This window comes from Sphaeramia orbicularis, chromosome 6 (genome assembly GCF_902148855.1).
Source record: "Sphaeramia orbicularis chromosome 6, fSphaOr1.1, whole genome shotgun sequence".
Classification (NCBI taxonomy): Eukaryota; Metazoa; Chordata; class Actinopteri; order Kurtiformes; family Apogonidae; genus Sphaeramia; species Sphaeramia orbicularis.
Window position 1 is genome coordinate 21,270,221 of NC_043962.1, and position 15,208 is coordinate 21,285,428.

At 37.1% G+C, this 15,208-nt stretch overlaps 1 protein-coding gene across 1 annotated transcript in view; it reads right to left on the minus strand.

Annotated features, from left to right (window-relative positions):
• Positions 1 to 1,785: 1,785 nt before the first annotated feature.
• The window catches only part of trim44 (tripartite motif containing 44), an 88,688-nt gene continuing 75,265 nt past the window's right edge, over positions 1,786 to 15,208 (minus strand). The window contains 1 exon segment of the mRNA XM_030136561.1: positions 1,786 to 3,071. Within this exon segment, the coding sequence (XP_029992421.1) occupies positions 2,996 to 3,071 (76 nt within the window). The 3' untranslated portion in view covers positions 1,786 to 2,995.

The window sequence follows — 15,208 nt, forward strand, 5'->3', positions numbered from 1 at the left end:
TACTTAAATGATTTCAGTTTTATTACATTAGTATAAAATGTCAAGTATAGTCTACTAATTTGTAGACATAGTCGAAAGTACGAAAAAGTTTAAATTGAATGGGATTAAATCACTAAGTTTTAGTCATGACACCTTTTTATCTCTGCATTGCATTGTGGGTATTGGGCATATTGTTGAAAATGTGTTCTTTTTATGTGCAGGAGTTCAGCGGGGTTGTGGTGTTAGTGTTAATTTGGACTTAATGTGTGTATGGCAGTGTTTATCGGCCTTTATGTGTTTGTTTTTGTATTTTTGTAGAGCTGCATCATGAGTCAGAGCCAGAGGATGAACAATGGCTTTCCTGTTCATCTATTGTTGTCCTTTATCAAAGAAAATCTTCATGCCTTGCCAAATTAAAAGCACTTTCTGTACTAGCAAATTACACTGAGCTAACTTCCTGCCAAACTTCCATCCACGCTACAATATATTAAGTTGAATAATTTCATAAAGCATTTTATATTTGCAAAAGATTTTCATTTAAATCAATTTGAAAATGAGTGCAATGAACTGATGATATTCAGTCTAATGATTATGCAAAGTAGGGATGTAATGATTACCGGTATAACGATAAACCACGGTAAAATTGCAGACAGTTAGTATTACCGTTTAAATTCTAATTATCATGACAACTGTGGTTGATTACCGCACTTTTAGGGGAAAAAACCCTATGTAAAGATATGCTTTTATGTCAAATATTTGAGTATAGTTTTAATTTATTACAATTTAGATTTTATATACCTAATATTTGGAACCAATATTCACTTTTAAAATCTTTGAAAAGGTTCGTTAAACATCTGTGTGTTATTTATGCAATAAATTATATACATTTTTCAAATCAGATTTTACATTTTTTTTGTGTTTTCTGGCCTTTAATGTTGATAAAGTAGGTTAAAGTGAAAAAAATAATAGGCAGATGAGATAGAAAAAAGAGATCAAACATGGGTATAGTAAACATTTCTTTATATAGTATATAAAGGAAAAATCAGAAGGACTGAAAAACAGCCAAAATAGACTCAGACCACTAAAGGTTAATATTTGAATGTTGCTGCCAACAGAAAGTAGATTGTGCCTATTATTTTATTTATTTTTATTTTAAATACAACTTGGTTAAATTATTCCAGTGTGTGTATTTAAGTACTTTTTGAACATTTTGAGCACAACTTCTATAATACCGTGATAATAACGATAACCGTGATAATTTTGGTCACAATAACCATGATATGAAATTTTCATATCGTTACATCCCTAATGCAAAGCAACTGACATTGCAACAAATTTTAAGTTAACCCTTTCATACATACTGGGCGCTATAGTTAACAACTATTCTACAGCTGTTCTCTTGTATAGTCATGTTTTTTTTTTTTTTTTGCATATTATTTCCATGAAGTGAGTAATAACTAGTATTAGACTACATTAAAATGTGAGAAAACATCAGATTAGCTGCATGAAAAATGCTTTAATTTCATAGTTTTCTCACACTATATCACTTTCTGATGATGGGTTTTAAATATATGCTTTTTTGCTTCAAAAATTAAAACACATGGTGTCCAGCTGAGTGGACATTTTTGTAACTCCATGAAAAATAGGTTCATTAAAAAATTTCAACCTCATTGTTTTTTTGTTTTTTTTTGTGCCTAAAGAGAAATAAAAACACTCAGGAAAAAAAAAAATTGTGACTAAGGTCCTCATAATTCATGCATGAAAGGGTTAAATTAACTTAGCATTTAGTGTGTTGTACTTAAAATAGCAATTCCATTCAAATCAAGCATTTCAGTTTAATACACTCAAGTTTTCATTACTCATCACATTTTTTAAGGCAACCGGTTTCCTCAAATTTTTTAAGTAAACTCAATTGATCCGGTCTTACAGTGCACATATTATGGACTGACAATGTTTTCACTTTCAAATTTAAGGCAACAGAATCAATCATATTAAAAACAACTGCTGATATAGACAGGCACGCAGCAGGCCATCCTGAATGAAAGCTGTGGCTGAGTGGGTCAAGGTAGAAAGTGCATTCATTTATCCTGACTGTAATCTGTCATACGCTGCAGATTGGCCAGGAGTAATGAGCCTTTACATTACAGTACATAGAAAGCTGATACTGCGGGAGTGCTATTTTGCACAGTCAAATTACAGTTCGATTTTCACCTAACAAAGACTCAGCAACATTCACCAATCAATGGGTGTCAAAATGTCCCTGCTTCTGATAATACATCTGACAAGCTCGAGGAAGTACACACAAATCTACGAGCATAAAGAATGAGCGTATAGAGCCGATACCGAGGTCGAAGAAAAGAAAAATGGAAGCGAAGGCAACACGATGATGTAAAGCAAAAGAGACAATATTATAAAACAGAGACTAGAAATGCTTTCCTTTCGACAATAAAAATATAATACAGAGAACACCTCTGTAATATAATCTCAGGATGACATAAGGCATTGTGGCATCTGACAAATGTTCTATTTCAATGTCTGAGAGTGTCCAAGATGTGTGTCAGAACAACAGAACAAAAATTATATTGGGAATAAATGAAGAGTGAAGCACACAGCGTCGCAGAATTTCCCATTTCTGACATCTGTTGGGCTCCACAGATGCTCTGCTCGGCTGCTTATCCAGGCTCCTCTCTGAGTCAGCCAGGCTCACCAGTAAGCCAAGGATCTGACTGGCTGTGGAAATTGAGTCTGATGGTAATTGATTGCACATAACTTGCGTGCTTCAATTAAAGAAAGTTAGTAGCCAGGGAGGAATTAAAAAGTTTGAGAAGAGTAAAGACGTGGCCATCCATATTTGTCACAGCAGCCTTTTTCAAGGTCAGTTCACTGCCAGCAGACACCAGTAAGGGAGGGGGTGGGGGTGGGGGGAAAGACAGGGAGGGCTGGCCTGTCAGCTCAACACAGCTGATGACAGGTTGAAGGACAGGTGGAGACGGACAGAGTCTGGGTCTGGGGGGAATCAGGGGGCGTGGTCCATGGATGGTCCGGAATCATTGTCTTCGAAGTCCAGCGGGTCTGCCCTGGGCTCTGGAATCCTAGAGGAAAAAACAGCAGAAACGAAAAGAAATCAGGCGACTAAGTCTTTTTTCTTTTTTTTTTTTGTAATTACCTCTGCCAAGGAGGTTATGTTTTTGTTGGCATTGGTTTGTCTGTGTGTGTGTGTGCAAGATAACTCAAAGTTATGGATGGATTTGGATGAAAATTTCAGGAAATGTTGATACTGGCACAAGGAACTAATGATTAAATTTTAGTGGTGATCGGGGGTGGGGGTGGGGGAGCACTAATCTGCCTTGGCAGAGGTCTGCGCTCTACGAGTGCTTTTCTAGAAAAGAGAGCGCCGACCTCCGCCAAGGCAGATCAGTGCCCCTCCCTCAACCCCCACTCCCACTCCCGATCATCACCCAAATTTAATCATTTGTTCCTTGTGACAGTATCAACATTTCCTGAAATTTTCATCCAAATCTGTCCACAACTTTTTGAGTTATCTTGCATACAGACAGACAGACAGACAGACATGGGGGGGGGGGGGGGCACTGATCTGCCTTGGCGGAGGTCTGCCCTCTCCGAGTGCTTCTAGTTTGTTTGTCTGTTAGCAAGATAACTCAAAAAGTTATGGAAGGATTTTGATGAAATTTTCAGGAAATGTTGATACTGGCACAAGAAAATAAGTGATTACATTTTGGTGGTGATGGGGCGGGGGGAGGTCTGCGCTCTCCGAGTGCTTTTCTAGTTATCTTTTTATTATTTTTTTCAGGCAGCATTATCTTATCAGCATTTTACATCATGTATATACAGGGGTTGGACAAAATAATGGAAACACCTTAAAAAATCAACAAAATATAATTTAATATGGTGTAGGTCCGCCTTTTGCGGCAATTACAGCCTCAATTCTCCGAGGTATTGATTCATACAACTTGTGAATTGTTTCCAAAGGAATTTTAAGCCATTCTTCAGTTAGAATACCCTCCAACTCTTTTAGAGACGATGGCGGTGGAAATCGACGTCTTACTTGAATCTCTAAAACTGACCATAAATGCTCAATAATGTTGAGGTCTGGGGACTGTGCCGGCCATACGAGATGCCCAACTTCATTAGAATGTTCCTCATGCCATTCTTTAACAATTCTAGCTGTATAGATTGGGGCATTATCATCTTGAGGTGAAGGTGTTTCCATTATTTTGTCCAACCCCTGTAACTTCTATATATGTAAAGAAAAACAAACAAAAAAGAAAAAACATACTCATACAGGAAAGCAATGACAGAAATAGTAAAAGTATACACAGTACACTTCTGGTGCAGGTCTGCTCTGTGTTCCAAAAGTCAGAACTAAACATGGAGAATCAGCGTTCAGTTTCTATGCTCTGTATATCTGGAACAAACTACCAGAAAATATCAGGTCTGCTGAGAGTCTGAGTTCTTTTAAGTCCAGGTTCCAGACTCACCTGTTCACTGCTGCCTTTGACTAAAAGGATTTTGACTTTTTACATTTTATATTCTCCTTCAAAACTCTGCTCTGCAACTCTTACTTTAATATGTGTGTGTTTTTATATTTTTGGGTTTTATGTGTTGTTTTCTTACTTGCTGTTTTTAATCAGCTTTTACATGTTTCTTTTATGATGTTTTAAATGTGTTTCTTTTTCCCTGTCGTATTTCAGTGTCCTGTGTGAAACACCTTGAACTGCCTTGTTGCTGAAATGTGCGATACAAATAAACTTGCCTTGCCTAACCTAAAATAGATTTAATGGGAAATATGTATTTTTCCCCATTCCATTCCCTCTTTCCAGAAACCTTTTTCCCCTGTATAAGTTTAACACCGAATATTTAAAGTGTGTAGCATGAATCAAAGGGTTTACATGGGTCTATATGCATGTTACTCTTATCAAGTAAAACCAGCTCTTAATAGTGTTACAGAATCAACCCAGTTTTTCCAATAATTGGTGAATTTTGTCTGAATCAAATTTGACAGAGAAAGTCAACTTCTCCATCCTATATACGTCACCTATAACCTCTATCCCACAGGTGTCAAACATGCGGCCTGGGGGCCAAAACCTGCCCGCCAAAGGTTTCAATCCATCGGGATGAATTTGCAAAGTGCAAGTTAGGGCATGAAACTCAAAAATAATGTCATAATAACCTATAAATAATTACAACATCAATTTTTTCTCTTTGATTTAGTGCAAAAAATACTAAATTATGGAAATGTTTAAATTAAACTATCCTTTAACAATAAAATGTGAATAACCTGAACAAATATGAACAACCTGAAATGTCTTAAGTAAATTAAGTGCGATTTTAACAATATTCTGCCTGTTACTAAATGTTTTGTGTCTTTGTAGATCTGATCCATAATGCATATGTATATATAAGTCGAGGCATAATATTGATAAAATTTCTTTACAAATTTAATTTTTTTCAGGTTATTCACATCCTTTTTATTTGGATAGTTTGTAAATGTAAACATTGGCATCATTTAATGCAATTTTTTGCACTAAAACAATTTGGAGTCGTCATTATTTATTAGCTATCATGCTATTATTTTACTGGTCCGGCCCACTTCACATTAAACTGGGCTGAATTTGGCCCCCCAGAAGAAAGTGAGTTTGACACCCTTGCTCAATCCAGTCCTCCATTTTTAGTGTATTCTTTTTAGCCACTTCCTAGTGATGGCCACCGACAATATTCTGAACAGATACTTATCCCATGAATTTGTTCTCTTTTCCCAAGTATATGGATTGAAATGTGAATGGAAACTGGATTTAAAATTTTTCCTCATGCTTTTCTTCAAAGCCTGCCAAAAAAAGGCACAATATAAGGGCAATCCTAAAATATATGAAAATGATTGGCTTTATTTTCACCACATAGTCTGCATCATCTTGTATCCAGAGATTTCTGCGCTGGTGTAATAAAATATCTTACAATGTTTTGCCAAATATATTCCCTCCATGATAGGGAGCAAGTTGTTTTCCATTGTTGCTCATTGATATACTCTATGTCCTCCTCCGATAACATTCTTCCCGCCTCTTTTTCCCACTTTTCTTTTATATATTGGACTGTAAATCTTCAGACCGTAACTCTTCTGTTTAACACCTGCACACAACCACACTAGCACAACCCCCCTGCCCACACACACATATTTTATGGAAATATAATAAACCTAAAATGTAATCAGCATCAATCAAGGGACGCCTTAAGTAGAAATCATCCATTCTGTCGGTTTTATATTAGCAGCACTACGGTGACAGAGACAAAGCGATAGCTAAATTGCAGGGACCTGTAGCAATCAGAGCCTGGCTGATAGATTCAATTTCACTGGAGACAGTCTACACTAATCATATGCTCTAATTGGACAATGTCGTGAGGGTGATAGAGCACTGCTCCTCCTTTAGAAGCAGCTCTTTCATGTAACTTCTCTTATTCCTCCTTCCATTTTTCTTATTAGGATTTTCCCTCCACACCTACCGCATCCATTTTCAAAACACTACCTGTCAGCATGTTTCCCTAAATACACTCACAGTAAGAGTCGCTGTTTAAATCAATGAGATTCAAAGAGCGACCTTGTTTAATTTAACCATTCAAATGTTTCTCTTAAAAAACACCCTTTTCCTATGACCTTGGACAGTTCATTTTCATTTCTACTTGTGAATTCACAGTCATCTGTCAAAGCATGAACCAACAAAGAAGAAATGATTCAGTACAAATGTCTCGTACGGTTCGGGTGTGGATAATAACTCCAGTGGCACTATGACTGACTTCATTTAAAACAGATACTACTGACATTTCTCATGCCCAGACGTGATGCAGTTTGAAGAAAAACAAATTAAATATTGCATCAGATAACGGATCAACAATTTGCATGCTGGTTTTTAGATGTGATTGAGAATAACCAATGAAGCAAAAAGTAATCAACCTATTGAGAAATATTATATTCTATTATTAGATGTCTTATAAATGGCTTCACAACCTGGTTAAATGAAAGAATCACCTCACGAACAAACATACATTATTAGAAAAATAGATACTGTATAAGAATTAATTGTATATGTGAGCTCATGTTTATTACTCAATATATTCAATGTGATGGGAAATAAAAAACATCATCAAACATCTCAGTTTTAATATGTTTCAGTTAGGAAACACATTAAACCAGACAGTGTACCCTCAAATGCCTCATCAGAATATGTGTTTTAATCAATAGTTTTGGTTCAAGGTTACCATAAAGCAGTGGTTCTCAATCTTTTGCTGTTGGCTTTTGGAGAACAAAAAATCTCCAGGCCCCCCTCCACCCCAACAACACTGTAACAGTGGTGCAATTGTAACTTTTATTGAAAGAAAGATCAATATTGTAATGATAATTTTTGCTTTTCCTTGAATAATTTGTTGTGCAAATTAAAAATAATTTAGATTTTTGCTTTAATAATACAAATAAACTCTACCAGACTGCTCCCTGAGACAATATTTGTCCAAATAAAAATAGAAAATGTGCAATTATCTTACAACTATAACAATAAAGATGAACGTTTGAACAATATCAGTGAGTCAATGAGCCTGCTTCCACTGCACATCTCAGAACACTAAAGTGCAAACTGTACAAACTGTGCAAAAACACAAACGTTGCACATTTTTCTTTTCCAGTCCAATCCTTGTCCATTGTCCAAACCTAAACTCTTTGTCTAGTCTAGTGACAGATCACCGTGGCAGTGGATTTGTTTGTTGTACGTCCTTAAAATGACTCCAGAGTGCTCAAATGCTAAAACATTAGTTCCACCTGCTACACGTTCTAACCTGAAGAAAAAAACAAACACACAGGAGTGATCCCTTGATCCCCCCTGGCAAGCTGTCACACACCCACTGGGGGGCCCGCCGCACAGCTTGAGAAACACTGCCATAAAAATGCAAGATACAGGTCATTATAGCTATATAAAGAGATTTTCATTACCCTGTCCCCTGATGGGGAGGCAGTGGGGATTGCTTTTGGTTCAGTTTGTTTGTTAACACTCTAGCAGCAAAACTATTGGTTGAATTCATACCAAATTGGGTTTTATTGATTGCCAGTGACCCGGAATAGATCTCATTACATTTTGGGAACAGTAGGTCAAAATCCAAATTTTTTTAAATTAATTTTTCAAATCTTTCTTCCCCCCACTTACTTATAATGGGTGAAATTTCACATGTCTGTAGCAGCAAAGCTACTGGGTGAATTCATACCAAATTGGGTTTATAGATTGCCAGTGACCCAGAATAGATGTGATTACATTTAGGGAAAAGTAGGTCAAACTTCCAATTTTTTTTACTTTTTTTTTTTTTTCTATTTACTTATATTGGGAGAGATTTCACAAGTCTATAAAAACATCCATTTTTTTTTCAATTTACTTCAAACTTGGCACATATCTAGAGGCAATTGGTATGATGACATCAGCGCAGGCATGGATATGATAACATCAGCTGGATCGATGCCAAAATAAGCTACAATACCAGTTCTACCATCCATTTTGTATTTTTATGTCAATTTTTTTGTTATTACTCATATCTATTTGTTTACTTCTTTGTATTTTATGCATTGTCTGTTTTATCCTCTGCTGTAGTGTCCTTGGGTGTCCTGAAAGGTGCTTATAAGTAAAATTTATTATTATTGTTGGTGTTGTTGTTTTTGTCGTTGTTACACTTATTTCACAAAAATCCTAAATTGATTCCTCTACATTAACCAAATGTGGAGACAGCATTTTTCCTCCACACTAACCTTGGCTGAAACAAACACTGTACTGGCCAAAATATGAGCAGAACCATGGCCACAGTTTGGTTGTCTATCATGCAATATCTGCATTAGTGTTGGCAGTTAGAAATGTTGTGGAAGAGCAGTTTTCCCCCTTCATACATTCAAAATGATTTGGGTCGCAAATGAACATTTACGAACCCATTATTCACAGCTGATTGGTAATATTCAGTGGCTCGTTCACATTTTCATATGTGCTCTTTTGATGAGGAAGCTTCTGTGTCCCACACTTGCTTCCACATGCTTTTCCGCCCTCATTTCCCTGCCCATATGCCATATGCAGCCCGATCTTGGAGAATCTACATCTCTGTTAATAAGGAGCTGCTCACTGAGTATTCCTGTATGACATACTTCTGCTGGCAGGAACAAAGAGCTGCTTCCTTCCCCTCATGCAACTCCTCGAGGAGCATATTCACATATTACAAACCCCATCGGAGAGCATGTCCATTTGTTTACCCGTGACAAGGAGTCAAATATGTATAGATGACACATGTAGGATGCTCATATTTAACGGAATACCTGCAAAATACCTGATCAAGAAGCAGCTTTTTTTTTTTAAGCAAGCAAAGTAGCTATACGCCTTGAGATGCACACATACACAAACACGCTGGCATCAACTGCTAATTTATTAACTGCCAAAAGAAATGATGATGTTGGATAGAGCGTATACTCACACATATACAGGGCTAGCTGCTGTATAGATACACCATCCCTCTTAAGTATACATCTGAAAGATTAATTATTCAAAAGTGCTGTTCCTGTTCAAATTCTTGGCAAAGTTACCTTGGATAATTTCACAACTATACCACTTTTTCTCAGTGATTAAATTGTCTTCAGCATCGCATGGGCTGTTCAGTCTTTGTCAGCATAGAACAACAGTCGGTACTGAGCAATGCCCCCACCCCCACCCCCACCCACCCGGTGCTCTCACGCAACCCCGTCCAGTCCGAGATGGCATTTGGGGTAAAATATTGAAAGAATTATTTGCGTAAGCCAATTTCATCTTACATCTCCAGTCGACCAAAACAGTCACTCGGCTCTTCGTATATATAAAAAATGTAATTACAAATATATTCATATAACACAAAGTGAGGCCTCTACTATGGAGGAAAATGAACTATTTATATTCAGACGGTCCTTGCTAAGCCTTAGGACACATGGATGTAATAACTTATTTATTCCACCCGCAGGAAAAAGGCCATTACTTGAGAGGGAGAGAGAGAAAAAGAGAGAGAGAGAGAGAGAGAGAGAGAGAGAGAGAGGATTGCAGTGAATGGGATGGGTGTATAGAGAAGGAGGATGCAGCACAGAGAAAAGACAGAATAGAGCTTCAACATGCAACAAAATGTCAGTGGGCGGGTGATAAATTCCCTACAAGTTAAAGCCCGCGCTTTGTCCTTTTTTTCCGCTGTTTGTTCATCTTCCTCAGCCTAAGTAAAAGATCACTGTGCCATATGTGTGTGTATGTGTGTGTGTGTGTGTGTGTGTGTGTTGGTTGTCTTACTCCTATCAGCTGGGTTCTTTCCATCCATGAGTTATTCATAGGTTTTAATGCAGTGGATGCATTATTGATCAAGACCGATCATTGCCTCCTCCCGTTGGCGTGACTATGGCCTGTGTGGACAGGGGTGAGCATGCCTGGGAGGCCTCTTTCTGAGATTGTCCAGGGTGATGGATGGACAACAGCGTTTAGTGTGTGGAAATCTGTTGTCCCTTTTGTATATGTGTGCGTGTCTAAGAGGGATGGATGGCAAGATAAGACTTTAGATAAGACTGATTGAAAAGGACAAAGCTAATCTTACTAATGTCTCCAGTGTCAGTGAAACAGAAAAGTTTCTCAAATAGCCCTTAAAATGAACCCATCGCTCACGGGTGAAAATCTCTGGACTCGCCTGAAGGAAAACAGAGCAAAGGGAGCACGCATGATGCCGCCCAGACTATGACTTTTTGTCTCTGTCGGTTCTATTCCTGTTTTGGCCTCAGCCCTGTGAAGCTCTCTGAAAGACAGAGGAGGGAGGGGTCCTTGCCCTGATTAAGTTTGAATTCCCTGCTCTTGGCACAGAAGCTGCAGGACTCCTAAGTCATCATCCGGAAACACTCCCATCACGCTGAGGCAGCCTTTGCCAGCTTGATCCAGCCTCATTGCCGTATGAATAATCATACTGCAGTAGCTTGGATATGCTGAATGGGTTTAAGGTGTGTGTGTGTGGAAAAAAAGATGGTGAGTGGCAAAAGGGAGGAGCTGAGAGCAAACTGGGGGTTGCTGATAGGGGAGCGAGGTTCTTCTTGATTAAGCTAAGAGGTTGAATGCGAATAAGGCTGTGTATATATAGCGCTAGTGGAAATCATAGACAGGAGAAAATTAATATTGCAATTTGCATTTCCAAACAGTGGTGATGCCATCTATAAACGTACTCCGTCACGTAGGATGGCAAGGCCCATTTCTCAAGCCGCAGATGAACAAAACGAACAGAAATCGAAATGAACAAAACCAAACAGAAATCAACAAAATAATGAAATAAATGAACAAAACTGAACAGAAATTGCCAAATAATGAAAAAAAATGAACAAAACCGAACAGAAATCGACAAAATAATGACAAAGATGAACAAAACCGAACAGAAATCGACAAAATAATGAAATAAATGAACAAAACCGAACAGAAACCGCCAAATAATGAAAAAAATAAACAAACCTGAACAGAAATCGACAAAATAATGACAAAAATGAGCAAAACCGAACAGAATTTGACAAAATCATAATGAAAAAAAATGAACAAAACTGAACAGAAACTGACAAAATAATGAAAAAAATGAAAAAACTGAACAGAATTTGACAAAATCATAAAAAAATGAACAAAACCGTACAAAAATCGAGCAAAACAATGACAAAAATGAAAAAAACTGAATAGAAATCGACAAAATAATGAAAAAAAAGGAACAAAACTGAACAGAAGGAGGAGCTGAGAGCAAACTGGGGGTTGCTGATAGGGGAGCGAGGTTCTTCTTGATTAAGCTAAGAGGTTGAATGTGAATAAGGCTGTGTATATATATCGCTAGTGGAAATCATAGACAGGAGAAAATTACTATTGCAATTTGCATTTCCAAACAGTGGTGATGCCATCTAAACGTACTCCATCACGTAGGATGGCAAGGCCCATTTCTCAAGCCCCAGGGGCCTATGAGGTTTGGTCTAATGAGAGAGGATCCTTAATGGTTATTGATAGAGCCCATGAGGACAGACTCTTACCCCTACTCTCCAGTGAAGCACCATACTCTGGCACTACTTAATGAAGTAAAACTTGTCGCTCCTGCAGGATGATTTAACACTACAAACAGCTAGCAACAAGATATGGCCGGGATATGGGAAAATAGATCAAATAAAGGAGTGAAATGAGGGAAGAAAGGAGGGCAGAACATTAATGGCATGAGAAGGAAAGGCTGAATGATAACCAGAAAAATAGGAATTGATTCATAAAAGCCAATCTGAGTAAAAAAAAAAAAAAAAAAAGGGAAGACATACTGTAGGCTATTACGAGTAATTTACCTTCTCTGCGCTAATGCTCTGCTGGATCTAATTGGCCATTGTCCTAGAAGGGTTTACATCTTTTACCATCTTCTCTGCCAACTTCCCCTCTTCTCGCTATGGATTTATGGTCTCGCCTTTCATCTGACAGCATGTCTAGGGAGGTGTAATTTAGAAATAGCCCCTGCACACACCTTTCATTAAGCGTACCCCTGTGATCTTCGGAGCACTTTTGCACCGTGATGGTCCTGCCAGCTAGTATTTGAGATATAGATGTATCCTAATGAGGAAAAATGTGAAGAGAAAAAAAAAACAAGGAGGGCAAAGGAGTGACACGGGAGATGTGGAGGCAGTCTGCGGGAGAAAGGAAAAGACGATTTATCTGAGTTTCTTAAAAGGTGGAGATCACAGAGAAAGTGGAGGAGATCTGGAGTTTTGGCAGGAGGTGACATAGAAGGTTGTTGTGAAAAGGAAATGGATGTATGATGTATGATGTGGAACTCTGTGAATTGTGTACATATTAAGAATTTATTTTTTATTTGTTTGCATATTTTATAGTAGTTTGAGTCTAGCCTGCTTACCATTTATTGGCTAAAATTTGCTTAGAGGTCTTATTTTTGTCTTTGTGCATAAGAAATCAATATAAGTGAATCCTCAAAGGAACTTTGTGTTGGTAAATGCAAGTTCTGCAAATGTACAGGATTTCAGTTCTGTTCAACATGTTGATGGTCATATGAAATATGTTTTCAGCTCAAAAATGTCCAATTTCATCACAGTTAATGCTATATTTTCATGTCACAAATGGCCAAGTTATATTTGAACTGAATTTACCTGAAAAACAAATATTCTATTCTTTTAGATTCCCCAGTTTTTCTTACAAGATTATATACTACATATGACATGTTTTATTTTTACAGGTTCAATATGGAGTATGGTGCTGATCCATCCTACTTATGCTACACCAGTACAGGAGTGTCAAACTCATTTTTTTCCGGGGGCCACATTCAGCCCAAATTAATCTGAAGTGGGCTGAACCAGTACAATAATAGAATGATAGCCAATAAATAATGACAACTCCAAATTGTTTTAGTGCAAAAAATAACATTCAATTATGCCAATATTTACATTTACAAACTATTCAAACAAAAAGGATGTGAATAACCTGAAAAAATGAAATTTGTTAAGAAATTTAAGTACAATTTTATCAATATTATGCCTCGACTTATTTTTTTTTATATACATGTGCATTACAGATCAGATCTACAAAGACACAAAACATTTAGTAACAGGCAGAATCTTCTTAAAATTGCACTTAATTTTCTTTAGACATTTCAAGTTGTTCGTATTTGTTCAGGTTATTCACATTTTATTGTTAAAGGATAGTTTGTTAATGTAAACATTTTCATAATTTAATGTTTTTTGCACTAAATCAAAGAGAAAAAAAATAGGTGTTGTCATTATTTATAGGTTATTATGATATTATTTTGGAGTTTGACACCCTAACTTGCACTTTGCAAATTCATCCCGCAGGTCGGATCGGAACCTTTGGCGGGCCGGTTTTGGCCCCCGGGCCACATTTGACACCTGTGCGGCAATACATACATTAAGAATATCACATGTCACTCTTTAAATCAACAGTTTTCTAATAATAAGCATTTTTATAAAGAAATAAAAATTCTATATTGTAATTTCCTCTTTAGTATGATGATAAACTATACAATAAATAATTCTGATCCTAGTTTTTGCACAGGGATCATTAGTGTAAACGGTGACATGGCTGCTGAGCATCAGTATGATGGGATCTGGAACAACCATGTCACATCCGTCCACTGCCACATTTTGTGTTTTTGTGTCAGCTGTTATTGTTTTAGATCCACAATACTAACATTTATGAAGAAGAGGACAATTAGCAATAGTAAGTAAATAAGTTTATTCCTAATAAAGTACTGGTACTGACCAGAGCATCATGGGTAATGTCATGTCCGTCCACCAGCAAAAGTTGTCACATACACGTGCTATTCCAAATCCAATATTTCTGAAAATAGAGCTTCCACTGTCGAATAATATCAGTAGTCTGTGCACAAATGGATTAGCATTATTTCAACACAGATTTATGCATTTCTTAGAATTTTTTTTTTTCGACAAAAATGGCCACTCATTTGACCCCCTAAGGAAATTTTTACCAATTTATATATTCTATTTTCTGTGTTATTCTTTATCTTTCTTATGCGACAAACCGAGGTAACTGTATTTCATTCTGTTATGTCCCATTGATCGAACGACAATAAAACTGAGTCTGAGTCTGAAGTGGTGTCTATTTATTGTCCAATGTCACAAGTTACTCTGAATACAGTCAAAGCGCTTTACTCCCAAGCTCTGATAGCTGTCATAAACATAATGAATGATACAAGTCACTAATATTCAATCCTAAATAGAACAATTTGGCAGCTGCTAAATTCCCAATGTTAATAACTAAGGGTGCAACGGTACAGGTAGTCCCCAGTTCAGTCCGTACCTCGGTTCTTGAGCCACGGGTTCAGTATGTGTTTTGTGCGTAAAGAACAAATTCTATCACTGTACTGAATAAAATAACACTTTCTGTACTGAACAATAGAACCCTGTCTTTTTCCTTGACTCCTTGCATACAGTCATATAAAACAGACACATGCACACATAAGGCCCATAGGGAGCTTTTTTAAATAAATAAATCCCTGTTCTGTGTAGAAAGAAAACGGTGGTATAAAAACGTGATGGTTATCTACTGTACGCATTTCCTTGTAATAGCATATCGCAGTATTGTTTGCATGTCAGAGTCCTGTAGTACGAATAGAATTAAATGAAATGCAGGAGGGTAGCAGGTAAAGAAGTGAAAAAATA